Raw genomic sequence first — 23,952 nt, forward strand, 5'->3', positions numbered from 1 at the left:
AATCAGCTTTCTTGAAGGAAGAGGCTGTTTAACAGAATACTGAACTTAATGTTACATATGATCTTCAATATTTCAAATCTGATCAAGTTTAGCGTTGGTTTAAAAAGTTTTAAGATACAACTCAAAAATTTTTAACCATCCTGTGATCAACAGAGTGGCAAAGTATTAAGCATATCTACTGCGCAGTATGCATAAGCAAAACAGCAATGTTAAGTGATTTCATAGCAAGTGACAGATGTGTAGAAGCTGAATGAAAAGTATTTAAGTCTAAAATGCATAACTTCCAATCACTGTGAATCTCCAACATGTCACCACAATCCATATTCATTGCAAGTCACCAACTCCGTACTAAATACATGAGGCACAATAGCATGCGGCATGCTGCCCGTCCCTGGTCAGCTGAATTAGCATTATAAAAACATCAAAACAGACAAAAATACCTTAGAAAGTCACATATGGTATAAAGCCTCACTGAAATTACTATTCAGAGGCAAGGAATTTTGGATAGCTGTTCCATACTATCTTACACTGCTCTATTGAGTGCAAATTGGTGCTCTTGCATGTTTTAGGAAGTTGCTTTGATCACTGGACAATTTTTACTGAAGTGATATGCATTTTAGTGCCTGCTTGTGTGGGTCTGTTGTTTATCCTGGAATCATATATTGAATAGTATCCCATATGGGCCACCAGGATTCCCAGTAAGAGTCTCACTGGAGTGGGAAGATATAACCCTGAAGGCTGAGCCATATGAATGCCATGGTGTCTCAGCATGCCTTGTAGAAGAAAGCGTGCTATCTGAAGGACGTTTCAGGTGGTTCTTCTTGAAAAATGTTGGAGAATATTTCTAATGGACTTCAGTCCCATGACACCTACTACATATGCAATCCATGGCCTTAAAATAGTCTCCATATAAACCTCAAAGGGTCTAAGCGTGTCTCCAAGGGGATGCAGATTTTGAGATGGGGATTACGCGCGGGCAAGAGGAAACACCAGTGCTGTGCCTTTGATGGGCCAAAGAAAACAGATGGGGACGCGCACTTAGGGGCACACCCCACTTGACTCGCAGATGGACGTTTCTCCATTGCCTCTGCAGCTTCTGCTGGAGCCTCCTGCCGCCTTCTGCTCCTAAATTTGCGAGACTGGGAGGGGCAGCCCCAGGGTCCGCTCCCGGGCAGGGCAGAGGGGCAGCTGGAGGGAGGGTGAGTGGGAGAGGCAGAGAGAGAGTGGGCGGGGAGCAGGGTCCGACCTCCTTTTGGCAGCGGCGGGCGAGAGGCGGCGCCTGCGAGAGGAAGCGGGCGCGGAGCGCGGAGCGCGGGGCCGGGCCGGGTGGGGCGGGGCCACGTTGGGCAGGGCAGGGCCGGGCCGGGCCGGGCTGGGCGGCGGCGGCGGCGGCGGTGGCGGTGTGTGGCGGCGGTGTGTGGCCGCGCTCCCCGGCAGCGCCCCGCACAGCTGCCCCGCGCCGCCGGCAGCATGGGCGGCTCCGCCTCCAGCCTGCTGGACGAGAGCAAGTGCACCTACATCCGAGGTAGGGCTCTGCGAGGGGCAGGCGAAGCGGCTGTCTGCCTCCCCTCCCGAGACTTCTTGTGAGGGCGCCGCATCCGCAGTCGTGCGGGCTGGTGGGAAAGCTCGCCGAAAAGCACCCGGGGGGCGAGGGGAGGAAATCCTGAGACCCCGCGGCGCGGCGGGGTCCCGAGCGGAGCCGGGGCCGGGCGCGGTGCAGCAGCTAGCCGGGAGCCCCGGGCACCGGGCAGAGCTCGGGGGCCGGTGGGATCAGCGCGGTTTGGGCACATAGCTGGGCCGGTTCAGGGAGGGACGGTGTCCGATAGGGTTTCGAGAAGGCGTTTCTTAAACGGCAGTGCTTTAAAAATTTCCCTTGAGTGAGTTACAGTATGCCGAAGAGTAGGCAGTAAAAACTTCGAAGAATGTGGAGAGATGCGACCTGAAACTGTCCGTGTCACAGTAAGGTCCCAGTTCCCCAGCACCGGCAGACGAAACTTTTAGGGCATCAGATTTTACCAAGGTAGATCGGATCAAGACCATATGGCCCGCTGTCATGCAAAGCCCATTGAAGGCAGTGGGAAAACTGCTAGGTGGGTGTTTAGGTAAACTATTGAGACTCGTGCAAGATTTTTTTTATCCCATTAAAATGTTAGGAGAGAGAAACCAAAAAAAATTTGCTTTAAATTTATGCATATTCTGATTAAACTATGAAGGAAAATAGCATAATTCTGTATTTTGGGGGGTATTTTTGTTATTTAAGTAGTTAAAAAATGAAATACACCTTGCTCTTGCCTGTCTACCTATGTTCCTAATCTGTGAGGTAGAAGGTAAAGTATTTACAAAGCAAATTTTAAGGCTGGAGATTTACAAGCAAAATAAAAATTTGCGTGTGAAAACGAAGCCCTATTCCAGTGTATTATATATTGTGCATCTGAAGCCTGCAAGAGTCCTCCCTGCTGTGGACTGGGAGATCAAACTCAGTGCTGGTGGTTCAGACTGTAGGGTGATTCCTGGGTGGTGCCCACAGCTGAGCTTGTCCTTTTGTTCTGTTGCTTTGGGATTTTTTTCTGGTCTAGAGGGACTGCAAATGTGGAACCACTCTTCTGTTAGAAGTCTTCTGAAATCACAGTGGATTTTTCAAGAGATTCCCATAGTGGGAAAGACATCCAAATATTAACAGGCTTTCACCCTAAAAAGCAATCAGCAAAGCTTGTGGCCTCACATGCGGAGATTTTGCTACAATGTCCCCTCAGTATTGTAATTTTCTCCTGCCCCACTGAAGGTGGTTTCAAGTCCCGTCAGAGCCATGAGGTACAATTCCTGTGGTTTCTTTTTTTCTTTACACTTATCCCCATGCTGCAGCCAAAATTGCATTTCCACAGTTCAGCATTTCGAGTTTTCTGGTCCCTGAGTGAGGGCAGTTGTGAGTCCCTGAAAAGGCTGATGTCTAACGACTGCAAAAAAAAAAAAAAAAGTAGGAGATTCAGGGAGCTTATTAGCTTCATCGTAGCTGTGCAAGAGGAAATCATGCAGGTCTTTGCCCTGGACATCATCTAGAATTCGAATGGGGAGCTCATGCTGGAAAGCCGGGAAATCCGTATCTGTTTGGACACATGTGAAACTGAACTTGGTGTATGAATCTGAGACTTCCCTGTAGCTGAAAGGGAGGGTGCCTTTGCTTTGCTGAAAGCTCTTCAGACACATCTCTGGTTTGCCTATCACATCTTTGCAGAGGCAAGTGAGAAAGCAAAATCATTGCGAAAAAAGGAATTAAAACATTGTGCTTATCCCCTGGCTCAAGTCTGCTGTTCTTGCTGTAAGTGAGGATCCCCCACTCTAAACTCTTGTTTTGAAAAATAATTAACGAGGCACTTTGTACAGAGGCTGCCCATAAATTAGTACTTTCAAGAAGGAAAAGGAATCAGGAGGAGCATCTTCAATCAAAATAGAGTGCAGTCCAGTCAGCTCACCAAACCTACTGCTTCTGTTGAGGCTGGAGTCTGCAAGATTCAGGACTTGCTTATCTGTCTTATACATCTTGGTCTGATATATTTCCAGAGAGAGTGCTGTGGTGAGCTCTCATTTGAAGAGGAAGCGGGCTGAATCGCTGATTCTGTAGATTGAATAAGCAGCACATTTTTTGGCTGGCTCTGTAAAGGTTAGATGGGTTTTACTGGGGGGCTGGGAGCTTTTTTTTTTTTCCACTAAAGGTGATGCGGGGGGATCCTCAGTAAAAATGGAAAGAAGATACCTGCTTCTTGTCAGTAGAACTGGCAATCCATAGTGCTTGAATGGGACGGCACTGGTGAGGGAGGTCATGAGACAGCAAGCTCAAGGATGCTGCCTTGCACCTCTTAATGAGAGACTGCAGCCAGCAACACTCTCCAAACTGTGCATTTTGGGATGCTCACTCATATTCCCCCAAATATCAGTAGACTCAAGACAGGAAATCCTGAGTATTACTTCAAGTGAGAGTTTGGTCTAGGTCATCTTTAGTGCTCCCTCCCAACCAGCGTTTCAGTAAACAAATTTATAGTTGCAATCTATATGTCCTGGTTTCAGCACTAGATTTTTGCATCTCCCGTAGCGTAGCTTCATGGGTGGCTCGTGCTCCCATCTCCTTACCTTTGCAGCAGAAGTTTGCTGTGGTTGAACACTGGCATCCTTCGAGTCAGTTCCTGCCACACTAACCTCAACCTGCAGCAGAGAAAATTATTTGGGTGGCATGTCAGCTCTGCAGCATGCTGGGCTGGTCCCTGCAAGGGCAAGGTTAGCCAGAATTGCATAGGGCAGAATTAAACATGCCTGCTTGAATGTGTAGCAGGACTGCTGTACGGTTGTTGTCATGATGGTGTAATTTAATTTCTTGGTGCCGTAATGATAATTTAATTTGTCTGAAGCTGTGTCCCTGCATTGTAAAGTCTTGTAGTTTATTTAGATAACATTTAAGCTAAAACACAATATAATGAATGGGAATGAGGAACTGAGGGCTAAAGGGATGGCTGGAGTTTTCAACAATAAACTGATACGGTTTCTTCATCAACATTTATACAAATATACAGGTTTTCTAAGTTCCGAAAGTCTGTTTGCTCACATTGTTTGAGAGATGGGAGGAGAACAAAACACGGGCAAAAACTATGTGATATGTAAAATTATGTAAAAAAAATATGTAAAAACATGTGTGTAGGTGTCTATATAAACTAGCAAGAACATGGCCCTCAGGCTGGGCACCCCCAGATAGAGCCTGGGAGATGCTTTGCTCTGTGCGGTTCCCCACAAGTGAATGAGCACGAGCCTCGTCAGACCAGTCGGAGAAGTAAATCCCAGAGAAAATCATGAAGGCTTCCTATGCGGTGTCTCGGTTACTGCAAAGGCTGTTATTTCCACCAAAATCTACTTCAGCTTCTGTGCTCTTAAGGAAGAAGTGGTAGTGTTCAACTAGCCAAATTGCAAATCATCGAGAGCTGTGTATACTTGTACATGGGACAATATCTTGAGCCATACCTGAAAGTCAGCTAATTTAGTTATTGACCTGGTAATGTCCATTTCCTGCAGCAAAAAGTGCCTAAGGAGAGAATATATGACGCCAATGTATAATTTTTCAAGTGGTCTTCACAGTATGATACATGTGAGGCTGTGTTTGAAATTGCAAGGGCAGGGATCATCCTTGTGAAGTTTGAATCAGGGACAGTACTTCACAAGCTGCCTAAAGACTTATTTGGGGATGGCAGTGTTTTGTGAAACAATTTACTCCTACCTGAAGGAGATTAATGTCACAGTAAAATAATGGAAAAATGACTCAGCAGGGACTCCTGTGAGCACTGGGGATGGCTTGTGTCTGCTGGGAGAAGGTGAGTGGAGGATATTTAGTGAAGAGTAGGAAGCCATGTAGTGCCAGCAAGGAGTAGTGGGGCAGGAAGCCAGATGACATGCCCTGCAGCATTACTGGTCTTGAAACCATAGCAGTTTCAAGGGTGTCTTCTGTTCTATGTAGCATAAGCCTATTTTTCTAACCATACCTATGGAAAAATATTTTTTCCATTTAAGATCCTTAAGATGCTTTAAATACACATTATAAACAGTCAAATGATTTAAAGCCCCTTGAAATTAAAAGACATTTTTGTAATAATTCCTCTAGGTTTTGGACTGAGCCCTTAAAAAAGAAGGAAAGACTTGTGGCAGAGATAATCCTTTGTAGGGTTTTGGTAGGACTACATGGGAATTACTCAGGATGTGAGTGAAATAGATGGAGTTTAAAGTGGCAGTAATAATTAGAAGACTGGGAGTTGGTCATGTGAAAAGAGTTTATTAAAAAAATTCATGCTTTCAGTTTGATGAGGCATGGGCTAAACTTGTGATGGGAGGTGTTTGTTGCATGATTTGTCTAATGATATTTAATGAGTGTACACCCAACAGGGAGCAGTATAGGGCGGTAGTGGGGAGTTATGGACTCAGGGTGCAATCATGACATTGGGGAAAAAGATGAAAGTGCCTGTTAAAACAACGTAGCAGTATGCCTTGAGAGATTGTGCTGGAGGTTTCAAGATTGCTGATAGAAAATTTTTGCTTTGGATCTCTAATATTAGACAAGAAACAAGCAAGCAAGCAGATCTCACAGTGGGGAGAAGGAGGAAATGGCCCTGAGAGGGGATCTTAATGATTTTCCATTTCTGCAATCTCAGCAGCAGCAGTAGGGGACCAAGCTCTGCTCTGTCACATGTGGTCTGCTGGGACCAAAATTTTTTAAATTTGGAGGGGTGGAGAGATTTCAAGCACCCAACACCAGTAATTTCAACAGGTACATCTTCAAAAGAGTTTAGCATACAAAAAAATTGAACTTCTCTGAAGGCTGTTTTTTTATTAAAGATGCTCAGCCTCCTTGATCATATCCAATCTGCCCATTTCTATAAATATAAAGCTGTCCAGAGGATGAGGCTTTGTAGTAATTTGCTTTTGATTTGTTTGTTTAAATGCAATTTTTCTTTCTTCCTTCCCTCCTTTCTTTTCCATCTCTTTCCTCACTGGGGCAGATGGGACAGCCTGGCCGAGGGATGCAGCAATGTTGCTGTGACCACGCAGCACCCAGGGATTCACCCTGTGGGTTTCCTCATTGTTCAGGACTTTTTTCCAAGCAGTCCTTCCAGCCGTTCTTCTTTTCAGTTGACAGTGAAAGCTATTATTTAATGTCTGTAAGAAATTTCTTTCTAGTCATTTATTTTGCCTATGAATTTCAGTATGGTACTAATTAAGATGGGGTTTTTTTTTGAACAAGGATAAAACATTTTAGATGTGTTCCTACAAGATGCAGCATACTTAGAAATAGCAGATAAACTCTTCTATTCTGTCAGGTTTTAGAGACTGAAGAGGAGCCTGGTTTACCCTTTACTTAGAACACGAGATAAGGAAATAGGTCACTAGCTTTACAGGGGACTGCCTGAACCATTGGTTGTATCGAGGTAAGTCCCACTGACTCGGAGGGAGATAACTCAAGTGCCTCATACAGCTCTGGAGTGAAATTCTCACCAGCAGCCAGCCGGCGTGCACATAGCCATGAGCATGGATGCTGGAGGATGGAAGAATAACTTGGAATTAATTGTGGAAAAGTTGGCCTTTTTTGGACAGGCACTCAGACTGGATGTAGGATTTTCTGCTTTAAACTGTCGTGCAGTCCTTCTGGTTTTAATTTGGTTTATGACTGCAAGTATAACAGTTTTGTAAAAAATTTGGCTGCTCTTACTGCCTTTTCTCTCAGCCTGTTACAAGCTCTGTCCTGCCATGTTTTTGAAATCCTTTTCTTTCATTTCCCGCAGGTGAGCATGGCTGTAGCATCATATAGAGCAGGAGTGTGATGTCTCTCTGGATTTACCAGCATCTTAGCTGGTAAGAGCTTTGTAGCTCTTAGAGGGTGCTTTTCATTTTCATGTTCTCAGGGTTATTGTAAAAGCTGATATGACTTTTTCTGTGATGCCCAAAATCTAAGGGAGAGGGAGAGTAATATTTTCTTTTACAAATGTGTGTTGAATCCAGAATTCATGATTGCAGGGTAGCACTTAGCAAGTACTAGCTAGACCAATCCAAACAGGCATAAATACCCATGGAATGAAAAAATGAAGTAAAATGCATAGGAAATTCAAATTTCAATATGGATATGAGATTCTATTCTTCATTTCATGCACCTTGCTAAGTTTTCAAGTTCCTGACGACCTTAAGAAGTGAGATTTTGAAGGAAAATCCGTTTGGCTTTACTTGCTTTCTCAGAAGTTTTTGTACTCAGAGAGGTTGTTGCTGTTGGAGTCAGTGGCGGATTTTCATCTCATAGTTTTAATAAATGGTGCCTGTCTGTGTTGGAAAGGAGAGGCAGCTTCTCTTTGGTTCTTATAGCCTTTAATTCAAGGGGCCAGTCATTTTGTCTTAGCTTTAGACTGAATGCAAGCAAAAGGTGTCCAGGGAAGTGATTGATGGGAAAGATATTTGCCACCAAACTTGAACAGAATTTACTGTACTTGGTAACTTCCAGATTTCAGCTTTGGGAGATTAAGGCAGGAGATACCTTCTCTAGTCAGTTTCCATTGCTCAGCTAATTAACTTTTTTCAAAAGTACTGTGAGCAATTTTGGAAGTTTACAGTCATGTTATCTTGTAACGGACATGGTCAGGAATTTCTCTAATCAAAGCAGGAGGTAAGATTTTGTTCTTCAGTTTGTCAATACAAGGATTGTCTCTGATTACACCCCATTTACCTTCCTTAAATGGTTTGAGGTTTTCATAAACCCAAAAATCTCAGTTATCCATTTTGTGGCACAGCTCCTCCTTCTGCCAAAGCATCTGGGAAGCCAGGTTAGGCTCCTTGCTTGTTCAGCAGGATCGTCTCAAGCTCCCTTACACCAAAGTAAACTGTATTGCTTGCACAAGAACTAACCTTAAAGATAATGTGCTACATAACACTTGCTACAGAGCCTGAGTTTGAAAACTGAAAGATGGTTTCTTTCTGGGAAAAAAGGTCTTTTTCAGGTAATATGAGTGAAGGAAATCGCTGGGTGGTAGGGGAAGGCATGTGGCATTTTTCGTGCTTTTCTGCTATCTTTATGTAAGAAACTGTACAATGTTGAATTAAACACAAGTATCAACGGAAAGATCTTCTCAATAGAAAAAGTGAGAAATAAGCTCACCTTTGCCCCCAAAACCTGTAATTGAGTGGCACAGTCTAAGTATGGAGTCTGCTGCTCTTTTATACTTGATATTTTCCAAAATCTTGAGATTGGAGGTTCTTTAATTAGTGCAGCTTGGCCACTAATTGTAAGACAATCTTTGCATCTGATAGAAATTTTATTGATATTAAAGGGAGAAAAAGCAAGCTCTGAAATGATTAAAGCAGCTTTGTTGTTGATGCCTATGGGCAGTAGTAGCTGAAAAGCCAGTGTCTAGATCAGGAAGGATGATATTCGTAAGCATTATGGTCATGGCTGCTTTTAAAGTACAGCAGCATTTCTTTCTACAGCTTTTTGCTTTGCATATAGTGAACATGCTGTTCTCTTCACACTTAAAGAACAATTAAAAGTGGCTTCAAGTTTTTGAACATGCATCTAAGCATTTTAGTTGCTTCTGCAGTTAAGGCATAGTGATGAAACAAGGACAAGTCTTACATGAAAGCAAGACTGTAGAAATGGCTCAAACTTGTGTGAAGAAAGGACTTGCTTGTTTGGGTTTTCTAAAAACTTTATCCTGTATTTTTTATTAGTCTTACATATAAAAAAATTTGGAGCTGATTCTGTACTAATGCTTAACTTGAGATGCATAACCTAAGAATTGTGTGAATTAGTTTCTCTAGGTATTTAAGTGTTAATTTGTGAAATCATAAGCCTTTAATCTTCGTGCGTCTGTGATAAGATATTAGTTAATACCTCAGACATAGACAGTTGTTCTTACACTTTGGATAGCATTAAAGCTTTAAGCCTACATATTAGGCCATTGTAGTGCTACTGAAGTTGTTATTTAGTTATTGCATCTTTTTTTTAAAACTAGGTAGTTGTCTTAGCTGGCAGTATCAGGAAGGAGAAAACAAAAGCGAGGCTGACTCTTATGTTCTAGTTAGATGATTAAAAAGTTAAAAGCAATATAGTTTTCAAAAATATGTAGATTATTTTTATATGATTGAGATTCTTCTAGGAAATAAGTGAAATAAGGAATAGAGTAGCTAATTTGTTTTCTAAATAAATTTTCTAATCCAAAAATAGGTATCAGAAATAACTTTTTGATGTTGTTTGTGTGATCTTGATTCTAAGCCTGTTCTTCTGCCTTGCCCTCAGGAGTGTGCAGATGCTACAGAGGCTTTTGTTGTGAATGACATGTTCAGTGTTTGCATGCAATCCCTGTTCCGTGCCAGACCAGACAAGTGTCTCTCAGGTAGTTTTCTGCTGAACGTGTGGCGAGGCCCGTGTCAATAGGGGGAGGCACCACGTCAGCTGTCACAGTGTGACCGTGGTGGTTGGTAGAAGTTTGCTGCTGGCTGTTGCAGGTGCATGGTCATGCTCCAGGATCTCAGAGGGTGCTGTGCCAACCCTTAGGTCGGAGCAGTGTGCACTCCTTTGGGACTGCCTCAAGCCACACCTGGCACTGTGCTGCTCGATGGGCTGGCATAGCTACAGTGGTGGGGTGCAGCAAAGCATTAACTCCAGGGTGGAAAACAGCAGCAGAGGTTTCTGGCTTGCTACCTGCTTTATCTATCTTCCCAGGAGCAAGCCATGATCTGTCCTTCAGAATAAATTCTGCATTTGAGATTTATGCAAAGTGAGCATGTCAGCTGATCTTCAGGTTGGTTTTATTACATGTCATTGCTTAAACAGTGAATGTGATGCATCCTCCCCGTTATGGTTTCTGGCCAGGCTGAGAAAAGCCACCCACATCAGTGCCTAAACTGTTTTTGGACCCTCTGCTGACAGCACCAACAGCGGTGATGCCTTTTCAAGTGATAGTGGACTTGTAAGAAGATCATTGGTGTAAGACAATCGGTTCATAGCTCCCCAAAAATGCTGCTGTTTTTTCCAGGTTCATTCTGTGTTGTGCTTCTAATGTCAATACACATTTTGACCGAGGCTCTCGTACATTGCAACGGGCAGCTTGCAGAAAAGGTCATCTACACCTGAATCGCACATTAGTTGTTGTGTGGGGGACATGTTGGCCCTTACAAAGGGTGTCCGTGGTACAAAGAGCATAAGGCAATCCTTGTTCCTGATTGTTTACTCTTCAGGCAAAACACAAAAAGCTAAAGCAAAGGTCCAGAGAAATGAAGGCATGGGACCAGGGAGTGCCAGGACTACGAGAAGCAGGCTGTGGCAATCCTCAGTGCAGCCTCAGGCCTCTGCAACAGTTCCAGCTGCACTGTGCTGATGTGTCCCAGCCAGGCAGCGTTAACAGCTATGATACGTGCTAGGGACCAGCTGGACCTTTAAGCACTCGTGATCACTAAATACCTGCACAGCCAACCTTACGAAAAAATGTCTACAGCTTCTTTATATTGTAAAAACATCTGGGATTTCCCATGAAGGTTTACGTTCCCCGGTCAAGCAAGCTCTGTCCATGCATACCGTTTCTAAAGATCCCCTGCTTGCTGCCTGTGATGGCTCATTCACTGGAGTAATGCCTTCCTGGATTAACTACTGGTTTTTAGTTCTGTGTGCCTGGGATCCCAGCTAAGAAATATTGCCCTTGTGTGCTGTATCTGGAAACTTGCTGCCTGCCAAGGAGCTTTTCCTTACTCATTTCAGAGATACACGGGCATCATTGCTTCAAATTTACGAAAGATGCCACCCCCATCCTGCCACTCAGTGTCTAGCTCACTCATCTTTGTCCTTTTAGCTAGCAGTCCTCTTCAGCCCCTCTCATTTGTAATCTCAGGAAGCAATTTTTAAAGCTTTACGTGATATTTTCCTTCCTCTGCATGAAACTACAGTTGCTGTTTGTGCTGCGATTCTCTGCAGAGCTTTGTTGTGATGTTGATAACTGAAGACCCGATTCTTGAAGCAGCGTTGGGGACGTTAAATATCGTAGGTGAACGTTGTCTAAAGACTGACTTGCTTTTATTGAGTGTGATACAGAGGATCCTTGTGTATTTTCACTTGATATTCCACATACTGTAGTGGTCACACTAGAGGAAAGGCAAGTTTTCATCATCCCCAGGCAAAGACTTAACTGCAGGGTCTGCGCAAAGGTAAAAAAGGCTTTTTTTCTCTTATTCTGTGGAGTAATATCATTGTCTGTAATTTAGTCTGCCAGATGCTTTCCACTGTTTTCAGTTGCAAATGAAACTTCGCCAGTCTTCAGCTGTTCAGACTGAAGTTTCCATGCTGTCTGCCTCAAATTGCCTTTTTGAGAAAACTGCAGCTCAAATGGATGAGGTGTTTTGCTTTTTTTTTTTTTTTTTTTTTGAGAATTAAGGTAAAGAAAATGTGGTGTTCTTCTCTTTGGATGTTCTGTTGAGCAGCTCAGGTGTATCCTGCAAGAGGAGGGAAGGGGTTGGGGGCTGTAGAGCTGGAATAAGGGAAACCAAAGGCAAGTGGGAAGGGTTTCTAGCCACTGCCAGTGTTTACCTGCTAAAACTTTTTTCCACATTTGCCATCTGTGTAGTCTAGCAAATAGCTGCACAATGCACAGCTACCGGCAGCTGTTCACCCCTGTAGACAAAGGCAGTGCCAAAAAATGGACACAATTCTCTACTGTATAAGCTTTCTGTGTTAGCTGAAAAGGTCTGTGGATCTGAAGCCCTGAACTCACCGCTGGTGCAAAGGAGACCAGGATGCAAAGGCAGCTCTTTGATATATTTTTCTATTCGCTTCATTCAGTAGGAAGCCTCAGATCTGTTGTTTCTTTCGTTTTTTTCGCCTTCTGAGATTTCCTGTACACCTGCCAAGCTACAAAGTGCCGTGCAGGTGTCAATCAGCTGATCTACCCGCTGAGATACTACGATAGGTTGCGGTATTTTCCTTCATGCATGAGGAGTTAGGGCTATTAATTTGGGGCTTGGCAAACTCAGTGCTTAATTTTTCAGGGAACTGGCCATTTTAATGCTCTCCCCAGATTTCCAGCTGGGCTCCAGCTGTGCTCAGGTGTGACTGTGGGCACTCAGTACTTGTGTAAGTCAGAAGAAGAAGGCAGCAGGAGCCATCTGGGAGCTTCTCCCATAAGTGACATCCTTTTTGTTCAGCTTTACATTTTGTAGCAGAGATAAGATCTGGTTCTTTGGGGGCCTATTTACCTGCATTAAATGTAGATCAAGTTCTTGCTATTTCCAGCTCACCGTGCCACAAACTTTCAGAGCTCCGCAATGAATGGGGCAGGTACCATACGAAGTTATAAAGAAAAGATGGTATTTTTAGATGTGATTGTAAAGAAAAGTAGCTTTAACGACTTCTGCTTGTGCTCCATCAGCCTTTGCTCTGGGCCCAGGAAGCAGCAGCAAAACTACTGACAGAAGGAGTGTTTGAGGTTAATGATAGTTTGTGAGTGTGGCTGGAGGGAAGCATCCAGATGTTGGAGTTGCTTTTGATGCATCTGCAAGGAGGAGCCCAAAAATCATGCAGATTGTCAGCTGATCTAATTTGATGGTGGGGTTTATGGTGCTTTTGGAGGAGAAAAGATCATAGAGTCATAGAATGGGTTGGGTTGGGAGAGACCTTAAAGATCACCTAGTTCCAACCCCACTGCCATGGGCAGGGATACCTGTGAGGCTGCTCAAAGCCCCATCCAACCTGGCCTTGAACACTTCCAAGGGGGGAGCAGCCACAACTTTTGGGGGCAACCTGTTCCAGTGTCCCACCACCCTTTAGAAGTGGCACATGGAAAAGAGGACTGTATGAATTAAAGATGCAGAGGAGACATGAGTTCTTGATTTTCATGTGCTTTTAAAATATAATCATGGTTATTTAGTTATTTATCAGTGTTTTTACCAAGCTTGATAATTTTCAATAGGCTTTCCAGCTATGGCCAGGGTACAGGGAGTCCGTTTCCTTTACCCCTCTTATGGTCCTTATTTGCAGAAGGCAAAATGATCATGTAATGAGACTGTGGTAAGAGCGCAGGTCTGTTATGCTGCCATATTTTTAATGAAGAAGGAAGGGCTTAGACTGAGACAAAGTGATGTTGAAAAAATTATTCCAAAACCAAATGTTGCGAAAAAAAACGAAAGGAAGGTAGCAAATGTCAGCAAGCATGGTGAAGACGTGTCCATCTCCTCTGCAGGTTTGAATTAGCAGATAGCTTGTGTATGGAGGAAAGGGTGACACACTAAAACAAAGCTGTAAACTGTTAGAGAAACCTGATGTAAAGTAACACAGCTGCTGGATTGTTCATGGGGAGTCATGCTTTATAAAAACCAAACCAGCCTGTGGCATTTCATGGATCAGACCTTGGAGGCATTGCTCAGTACCATAATGTACCAAAATGAGGGGTAGGTGGGTGCATACCTACCTGCTGTAGCTTCCTATACCTTGCATGGGAGGCTTGATAGACTGGAGCCAATGGTTGTTTCAGCATCTCTTGGTTTGAAAAAAGGTAAACAATCAGAAATCCTGTGAAGCAAACCTGTATGTGCTGCACAGGAAGATTTGAATCTAGGGAAATCAACACGATTAATCCAAGTGTGCGCTCTGTGAAGGAGGGACATATATCCCTTTGGATATGGAGCATAATAAATCATATGTTCACCTCAAAAATCTGAAATTTTCTATCCAAAGCAGGATGGCAAGCTATGTTAGCCTCCTTGTCTGTTTATTCAGCTTGTGGGGCAAATCAAACGTTATGATTTGGAGAGAGATCTTGAGCAGACTAATGAAAGGCCACAGGACAAGCATTGCTCCCAGTTTCCATGAGCTTTGAGTCCGACCTGTATGTGAAAGGTACTTGTAGCCCATGCCAAAGTCTTGATTCAGCCATTGCGATGTATTTAATAGAAGAAATGGATCTCTAGGAAGTTCAAAAAACTTTTTGAACTACAGAAGCAAATAATTTGCTGAGTAGAAAATGATGTCAATAGCTGCTTGCATCAGCCTGTTGATCAAAAACAGGCTGAAGGAATGGGGAAGGATATCGGTGCTTGTGTGGACTGATGTGGGATTTGAGTACCTCTCTCTCTGGGTGCTAAAATCAAGACATCTTGAAAACTTGAATCCTAATTTAACCTTCTAGATGTGTGATACTTTACCAGTCTGCAACATTGGCTATGCTGCATTTTTAAGTCCAGTATTAGGATTTGGCTCCCGTTTCTCTCCTTCCTTTAGAGACAAGTATTTTAGTTATGTGGCAGATGCTTTCTTTAGGAAATGGCTGCAGTGTGTTCTTGGTTTGATGGTACGTAATTGCTGTGCTGCTGGAGGGACTGTGGGTATTTCACTAGCACAGCAGTTCCTTTGCCAGTCCAATTGTCCTCATTATGGAGTTTCCTCAGAAGCTGTAGAAGAAAGGTCCCCTTGTTCAGTGTTCACTACCACAACTTCAATTCCTTCCTCCTGTTCCTGAGTTTCAAGTGTATTTTAGCTGACAGCAGGAGAGCCCCGCAGCAAGCTGATTTCAAACGATGTCCTACCAAACCCAAGGGAAGTAGTGGGGAGGAAGAGTGCCTGTAACAAAATTGAGGCGATATTTACTGTGAAATGCACCCGAGATCTGCAACAAAACAAACTTCTGTAGAAGACTTTGGAGACTGGGCATTAAGGGCTTGATGTGTTCGTGATAATGATTTGGGAGCTGTAGCCAAGTGATGGTGACAAATCATAAACTGAAGCAGCGCAGTGAGAAGCAGCACTAGGATTTGTTGTAGGAAGAAGTTGGGTTTGAAGTGAATGAGGAAGGAAGGACCCCATCTGAATTTATCACCAACTTCCCTTATGCGTGGAAAAAACATGAAGCTGCTCAACACATCTCGTACCGGAATGGGGATGTCTAAAGCTGATACCACACTGAGATACAAGGGAGTTACCAATGTAAACAAACATACAAACCCAATGTGTTGATAAGATTATAAAATACTATGTGGTAATTTTGAGCACGAGCTTGTGGTTTGTTAGTTATTAATCTTGCCACACAGTTTTTCCTTAGTGTGCCTTAAATATTTAGGCAGTAGAAAGTGTGGTCAACTGAAAAGTTGCTGTACTCTTTCTGTAACAGTTGGCACTGGCAGGTGTTACTTGGTGAATACAAACCGAAATCACACTTGCCTTGGAGGGTGCTCTTACAGCCAGGTCTCACAGGGTGTGGGGCTGAATGGTGTAGGTGAACACTTGCTGAGGTTTTATTGTTACTGTCAGCAAAAGAGTAATTTTAAAAATAAAATCCAACCTCTCTGACAGCTGAGGCATCCGGAGTTCTGCTGTTGGAAGCGATGCACGATTTTCTGAGAGACTGAACCAAACATAAATTTAAAGCTGAATTTGAAGATGCTATACAAAATGTCAGATTGAGTTTCTGTGACCATTACATATAGTAGCATAGGCTGAATAGGTGCCAGAGATGTGAGCATGCGCAGCCGTGGGAGGATGTGAAAGCCATATTTCAGATGGGGCCCATCTCTCTATTCATAGTTTCAACTTCTTTTGGATGATGGGAATGGAGACATCTGTAAAAAGTAATAAGTCCGCTTTCCTTCCAGAATAAAGCTATGAGTTTTCCAGCTGTTGGCTAAGACAGGTTTTCCTGTTGAAATAGCTTTTGTGTGATGTAAGTCTAAAACAATATGGTTATGGTAACTGAAAATATTTCTTTGTCAATTCTGTCCCTGTTAGTTTTAGTTGTAAATCCAAGTGTTTCTATTCATTGTTGCTTCTTGTAGCAGCTGTTTGATTTTTACAATATTATGTAGTCTTCCAGTGAAGTGCACACTGCTGATAAAATGCAATATTGCTTGTATTCTGTATTTTCTTTACCATGTTGTGGGGCTAATTTTCTTTTATCTTCATAGTGGATTCTCACGATTATAGAACATGCTCTTGCTTTTCTTCAGAAGTCCTGTCATCTTGAATAATGCAAAACCAAGCTCATAACGTTGATTCATGTGGTTCTTGGTTGCAACCACAATAATATGGACTGTGCCATATATTTGTCAGCTGACGCCATTCTGTATTCATAAAACATGCCTTGGGATCTTTTTTTAGACCTGTAGAGTTTAAAGATTAGCTTTTTAGGCTGCTCTCTGATGTGTAATTATTCCAGACTGAATAATATGTTAACCAGAAGACGTGCAATTTATATACAGTAGACAAGCAAAGAAGAGTGTATGTTTAAAAAACGAGTTTTCCAGAGCAGTTTTGCAAAAAGTGTAGTTCTAATGCATTTAAAAGACTTTTTTTTTTTTTATTTAAGTAACTTAAAAAAATACGTGTGCTGCTTAGAGAAGCAGTTTTACTTTTCTATCTAATGTGTTTCTTTACTATAATATTGTTTTCTTTCAGTTCCAAGATACAGTACTTTACAAGTTAGAGGAACCCTAGGAAATTAAGAGTTTAAAAAGCATGTTAGGGTATCTGTTCAATCTTGAAGCCAGGGCTACATTATCTTCTCCAGCTTTCTTCACATTGCTCTGTACTAGTTCTTGAATCAGATAAGATCCTATGCTTTCATTTTTTTCTTTCAGAAGGTTCTTCTGAAGCACATTAAGCGGATATTTTTAATACATCCAAGCAAAAAATGTGATTTTTAGAACTTCAGTGGGCATTTATACTTTCAGTTTGGCTTCTGAGGTGCTGATCATCCACCTGGCGCTGGTGGTTGTTATCCAGCAGTTCTGGAAACATGAGAAGTTGACTCACAGCAGTGGCAGCAAAAATAATTTTCAGAAATGCCTTTGAATCTTCAACCATGTATACTATCCTCTTAGTGAGAGAGGTACTTCTAGAAGTGAAATAATTACAATACAAGGACCTGACCTCATTACTGATTCAAAAGAGGTTGTAAGAAGACTGTAATCTCCTCGACTATGGCTTTTGTGGCTGTTAGCTAAGGCACATGTCCCTCAGAGGGACATGCCTGCAAGCAAAATTGGAAACCAGTGTGTTAAGTCTGAGGCCTTGTTTTGTTGTCCTGACCTCTGAATTTCTGATACATGCAAAGAAAAAGTCATGACTCCATTTAAACTCAACTTTTGGAGCCAGAAGGTTCAACCTGACTGGTTCATTTTCAAAGGTTTGTCACATCTTTGCTAGTCAAGCTCGGTGTAAAGCGGACACCATAAGATGCAGTTTTTCAACGTTGTCTCTCCTATTGTCTGTGGTTTTGCATTGGAAATCATAAAGAATCCATGAATCATATTGGCATTTTTTGTGAATACAGTTTTCCAGAGTTCCTGGCCTGTTCTTATTCTGTCATCCTTTTCACTGATCTGCTTTTTAGTTAACCAGGAGCCTGCCTGTTTGTATGAAGCTGCTGGGTTTATGCAAAACCCATGGTGAAACTATTGGTGAAATAATTGCTCAGCAATGCTTGAAAGGGTAAATAGTGAAGAAGTAGCATCCTAGGATACAAAGAAGTTTTGCTGCTGCATGAGTAGCGTGCAGCTCGAGTGGCATCTCATCGCAAGAGAAGATTTCACTTATATTAGAGGTCTTTAGGAGTAATCGTAAGGGATAGAAAAGTCTCTGAAATGTTTTTGTGGATTCAAGAGCTCTTGGGGGTGTTTTGAAGCCATGCTGGATGCTGTTAGGTGGGAAAACATTTCGTAGAAATTCAGTGCTCATCCTGCACTCCATCAGGCTGGTGAATCCCATCAGCACAAATGAAGACAGAAAATGGATTTATGTGGCTTTCACTGCATTTGCTTCTCAGATAGCCACAGACTGACTTTAAGCCACCATTGAAGAATGCAAACATGGCTTGAAATTTAGTTATAGTCAGTAAAGGCAGGCAGCCTTTGGAGGGATTCAGATTTGGATGAGATTCAAAATGAGTGTTACTCTGTTAAGAGGCAGTTTGTGGATATCGGACACTTACATGGGCTCATGGCAAATTTTTGCAGAGCAGCCCTGCAGAGGCTGCAGCAAAAACTAGGCCGTCTCATAGGCTCTCCTTTATCTTCTGCAATCACTTAACTGAGGAGTTTAGGGAAAGACACAAAGCAAAACACATTGTATAATTTTGAAATTTCAAACCACCACCACATAATAATAATAATAATAATTGTTTATTATTACCCAAAATGTGCTCTTTTTTTTTATGAAGACCTGCACTAACATAAACATTTAGTCACCCCTTTTGCCACAGAGGAGTGCTTTTAGCATCCTTCTCCCCAGTTGTGAGTCTGTACATGAGACTGGTGGCTGCCTGCCTCCCCAGTGAAATGAGCTGTGATAGTGTGCTTAAAATGCAGTTGAGTAGATAGGAGCTAAATATGTTTACAGTAGAATTACTAATGATTACTTCTGCATTCAGAAAATGACAATGTAATCTGATATACATAAATTTGCCAGATAAAACTCTTATCACACAAGAGGTATTTTTTTTTATTCTTATCAGCCCTTGCATGTTGCATTCTTAGGGTTGTTTTTAGTTAGTCGCCTAAATAAAACATTTTACAAAACACAGAAAGATGAAGAATTTAAGTTTTGATATGGACAAATAAAACAGAGGACCATATTCTTCTCCAAAAAGACAGGAAGGATCAGCATCCATGTTGATAGGAGCTCAGATTGGGTTGATGGGGAGAATTTTAAGGAGACCCATGATAGAAGAACTGAGACTTACAAAACTGGAGCTCAATAGTTGATTGTATAGAGGTGAGAGCGATGAAAGCAAACTGTTAATGCACTAATTGAGGAATTGCCACCATAGATAGAAAAGCAGGTCTTGAACATGTTCTGGTTATGTATTGCCGCAAGTCATGATGTATGGGCAAGTAATTTTGGCATGTCTATCCACGGAGGTCCTGCTGAAGACCTCAAGGATTACTGCAAACCAGCAGGAGAACTCTCACTGAACCATTTCCAAATAAGTTCTTGGGAACAAATTTCTTCTTCTTAATAATAACCAGCACAGCTGTTTTTCGGAGCCCAGAAGCTCATGTGGTCCTACTGTGCAAACACGGTGCTGGAAGAAGTTGGTTTTGATTTGTTTTTTTCCTTTCTAGTTGTGTCATGTTGTCACAGCCCTTCTGAACGTGAAAGATAAATGGAAAGGAAATGAGGTGACTTACCTTTTTTTTTTTTTCAAAAAGGAAGGAGGACTGAAACACTGAGGCAGAAGAGCCGAATGGCCAAGGAGACTCAAACACACATATAGTGAGAGAGACAATAGCTGACTGGTGCTTCTTCCCAGGAAGTCTTCTTAGAAATGGAAAAAACAAACAGCAGTGCTAGCCCTATTGTCTTCTCAGTGATGCTTTCATGAATGCTTGAGGAACTGAAATTCATCCAAGCGGAAGAAGAATAATGTACAACATTTGGCAGACTGTCAAGTGGCTGGACCGTAAGCCCTCTGAGCTTGATTCCACCATATATAAGCGGGCTTGAGTGAAGCCAGCTCCACAGAGGAAACAAGACGAATTTAGGACTCCACCTGCGGAGTTGTGTGCCACCACCTTCCTGTCACAGCAAGTGACACTGTAGCTGTGCCTGTCTTGGAGTCACAGTCAAATGCTCAGTGGGGCTCTGGTGGTTCTCTGAATTATGGCTAGAAATAAGTCTGAAAAAGTAAATACTTTTCAACAGTTTGCTGGGACAAAGATTAATTATACCGTAAACCCCAGCATTGGTGCAGGAGTGACTGTAAGATAAAGGTCTTGCTTTGTTTGTGTCCTCTGTTATATTTACATCAAATTCTTTCTCAACACAGTTCTTTTTGCTTTTTTCCCTTTAATTTCCCTAACCTACGACCTTGTGACCTGGGAGTATTTCTTCTACCTCTGGTGATCTGGATTGCTGGCACTGGCTGGTTGTAGGAAGAGCAGATCTGGTGAATGTGAAGGCAGTCCTTCGTCTTTGATACTGCTGCAGTTGCAGAAACTTAGGGATTGTTTTGATTTTTACTTGACCTCTTTTCAGGATAAAATTTCCAGAATTAATTCTGAATTTGCTAGCAGAAGGTATATGTTTATTGCTCGGGTCCCAACTTTAATCTGGAATAATCAAAGGCATAAACTCTGCCAAGTAAGGAATGATTAATTAAGTTTAATGGGTCCATTTAGCTTTGCAAAAAACCCATCAAAAATGTGTGGATCACTTTGTTTCCTTCTTTTATAGTGCTTTGGAAATACTGGGATCTTGATTACAGCCTTGCTCAACTTTCAGTGGGAGAAAAAAGGGAAAAGGAGGCCAGGTCTCTCATGTTGAGAAGCCCCAGGCAGCCAGAAGGCCATCTCCTGTCTTCCATTTGCTTCTTCCCCTTTATTTTCTTTTCATGTCCTTTTGCCTCATTTCCTCTGCTTCCGCCTGTGGATTGTCCCTGGACTAAATTTAGCAGGGGCTTTTGGAGCAGTCGCATTGGTTTTGTGAGGGAAGGGAAGACCTCCTTCTCTCCGTTGCACCTAATTCTGTTTCCTTTGCACCCATTTCACAGCTGGAAGAAAGCAAGGGGCTGCTTCCCAACCCAAACTGGGTCTTTTGGGCAGTAGCAGCTGCTATAGTAATGTCCGAGTAAAGTGAGAGAGAGAAAACCAGGTGTACTTATTCAGACCAAGATTGTTTTGAGGGGTGAGAAGAGACTCGGTTGAGGTCTCCGTTTACAGTTGAGCGTCAGTGTGTCTTCCTCCCTTCGTGTCAAACCAGACATTTCCATAGTTTTGAAGAACCCTGGATCCAGGCAGCTAATGCCCTTGTGCCACTCTTGGTGTTTCTCACCTAACTTGAATTCTAAAGCTTGTCTGTTGCATCGCAGAACTGTGGTTTCCCTTCCCCATCTGTAATATTCACAGAAAAAGACACATTTACATGGGTTTGGTGAGCAGATTAATTCAATAATTATACACTTGTTTTCTAAAACCTTAACCTTAATTGATGCTTTTTTGCAGCCATAGGAAGAAACCTCCTTCCCCACAGGATGAGGTGCCAACACTTCCTCCTGTCTCTTCTGCAGAATTAAAAATTCAGTGAGCAGTGTGGTTTTGCTGGCTGGGAGATGTTATCATCCATGGAGAAGTAGAGAACTGTTTGTAAAAGGAGAGACTTAGTTAGATGAATATAGACCCTTTAATGCTTGGAAGTATTTCTTGCAAAGTGTGAATGCAATCATTCTTTAATCCATTTATTTCTAAAGATTTTGCAAATGTGTTTAAGGTTATTATCTTACTTTTCTGAACCTGAGAACAGACTATCATCAGGAAGAATTTGTCTGGTTTGGCTTAGCTAAGGCGTAGAAAGATTAACCATGTATTAGGAAAAACAATTTAGAAATGCCAGAACTAAGAAACATTCGTCTACTGATTCATTTTCCCAGCTTACAACCACTAGTCCACGCTGGTAGCAAGTTCTGGAGCTGCTGGGTGTACATATGGATGGATGATATGATGGAAATATTTTTTTGGTATGTTTAATACATGTGCAAAACAGGTTACTCAAAGTCATAGTGAGCAATTCTGTCTTTACCAGGGCAAGCACGCAGACTGTCTGCTGGAATCATGACATAGCACCCTATGGTGTAGTGCTCTGAAACAACATTTTTGTCTTGTAGGTTATGTCAGCCCTGAACAATTTCTACTGTAGCATCTTTATGGCCAACAGTCCACGTGATGTCAGAAAGTGATCCCATTGTATCACCATGCTTTGTAACAACAAAATATGTGATATATTAAAGAGATTTTGAAATGATGTTGCATTCAAACTTCTAGGTTTTATGAAGTGAGTCCTCCCACGCTCTCCCCAATAATGTTTTGCTGTGACAACAGTTAAATTTCCTTGTATTCATCTTGCAGTAATATAGCATGAAATTAATGAGACTGTCTAGCAAATGACTAAAAATGCATTACAAAATAAATATTTTCCCCTTTTTGTTGTGCAACCTTAATGTAAAGTGGGACGTGGGGTAAAAAAATTCCTTGAGATGTGAACTGCAGTTTACATATTCTTCTTCCTGTAATATAACATTTTATTAGAGGCTTAATTATACATATATATTTTAGTTTGTTTGTCCTTTTTAAAAAAGGAGGGAAAGCAATAAAATTGAGCCTTTTTTTTTTAAAAAGAGTTGTCTATTTGTCCATCTAAAGACCTATGTTGTGAGCTACGTCTAATAGGGGTAAATACTTCTGTCTCCTTTCCTGTGTGACATACACATCTGTTATTTTTCCCTCTCTGCATAACAGTTTGCAGCATAAGTATCACTGTGGTTTTGACTTAAATAAACTTCCTGGGATGCTGTAGCAGAGATCCAATTTTAAAAACACCTATTTACCAAGGAAGCAATGTGTCAAAAGACCACAAGAGGAGGTTATCTGAGAGATTGCAACAGCAAAGAGCTTTTGCAAGCTTGTAAGCTGGAAATGGGAAGGAGCCCATCTCCAAGTCTGCTCCTCTAATGTACCCATCCCAGGGAGAAGATGCATGCATTCCTCGCAGCGCCTCTCCAAATGTCCTTCCACGGCTGCAGCCCCGCAGAGGGCCAAGGCAAGGCGGTGTTGGCACAAGCTAAGAAAACCAGATGAAATTGGAAAATGGTCTCAACTGGTGTACCAATGGCACGTGTATAGCCTTGGGCTATAGATCAGTGCTTCAAAAATCTAAATGATGCTATTTGTTTGGGTTAAAATCTGTGTATTTAGCCAGTTGATCTTATGGGGTTGAAAAGGGCAAGGAGGAGTTCTAAGGCTGAAATTATTTCCTGCAATAAAATGAAGAGATGGGGCTCTGGTCTTGGAAAGCCACTAAAATAAACACCCATACTTTGAGACCTCTGTTTAATTTTGTTCAGAGATGAGGTTTTTTTTTAACCTCTTTTTTTCCTGAAAAAAGGCTACCTGAAATACTGTCACTTGCAAATCGTGATGTTTACTCGTTTTCAGTGTATATGGTAGCCAAAAGATAATCAAATGCCTTACGATTTGATGAGAAAAATTGCAAGGAAGGGGGACCCGATGGTACCTTTTATTCTCACTATCCACGCATAGCCCTTTTCCATTTTGTGGTGTTTGTGTGTTTGTTGAAGACAGATGGAATAAAATATTACCATGGTATAATGGCCTTCTGCTACAGTGCTTAAAAAGTGATGTCTTCATGGGAAACCTGGTATTCTGAGAAGTCCATCTGTGTTGTCTTACACTAGACTGGTGGTGAAAGGGGTTGTAATGTAAAGGGAATAAAGGGAACTTTAATATAAGGTAACCTCAGCATAAACGAGGCCCCACGTGGAAAGACGTGTGTGTACTCATAACCATGTCCAATATCATATACACCTTTGAGTAATTTTGTAATAGAGCTGTCTAGTATGGCATAATTTTGGCAAAATAATTAAGAAAAAATAAATTAGTAAAAATATCTCCTGGATCTGT

At 42.1% G+C, this 23,952-nt stretch overlaps 1 protein-coding gene across 1 annotated transcript in view; it reads left to right on the plus strand.

The window, feature by feature from the left end:
- Positions 1-1,470: 1,470 nt before the first annotated feature.
- NIBAN1 (niban apoptosis regulator 1) overlaps positions 1,471-23,952 on the plus strand; it is a 65,042-nt gene continuing 42,560 nt past the window's right edge. The window contains exon 1 of the mRNA XM_086463038.1: positions 1,471-1,525. Within this exon, the coding sequence (XP_086319164.1) occupies positions 1,471-1,525 (55 nt within the window). The remainder of the gene's footprint in view (positions 1,526-23,952) is intronic.

This window comes from Leptosomus discolor, chromosome 3 (genome assembly GCF_034619465.1).
Source record: "Leptosomus discolor isolate bLepDis1 chromosome 3, bLepDis1.hap2, whole genome shotgun sequence".
Classification (NCBI taxonomy): Eukaryota; Metazoa; Chordata; class Aves; order Leptosomiformes; family Leptosomidae; genus Leptosomus; species Leptosomus discolor.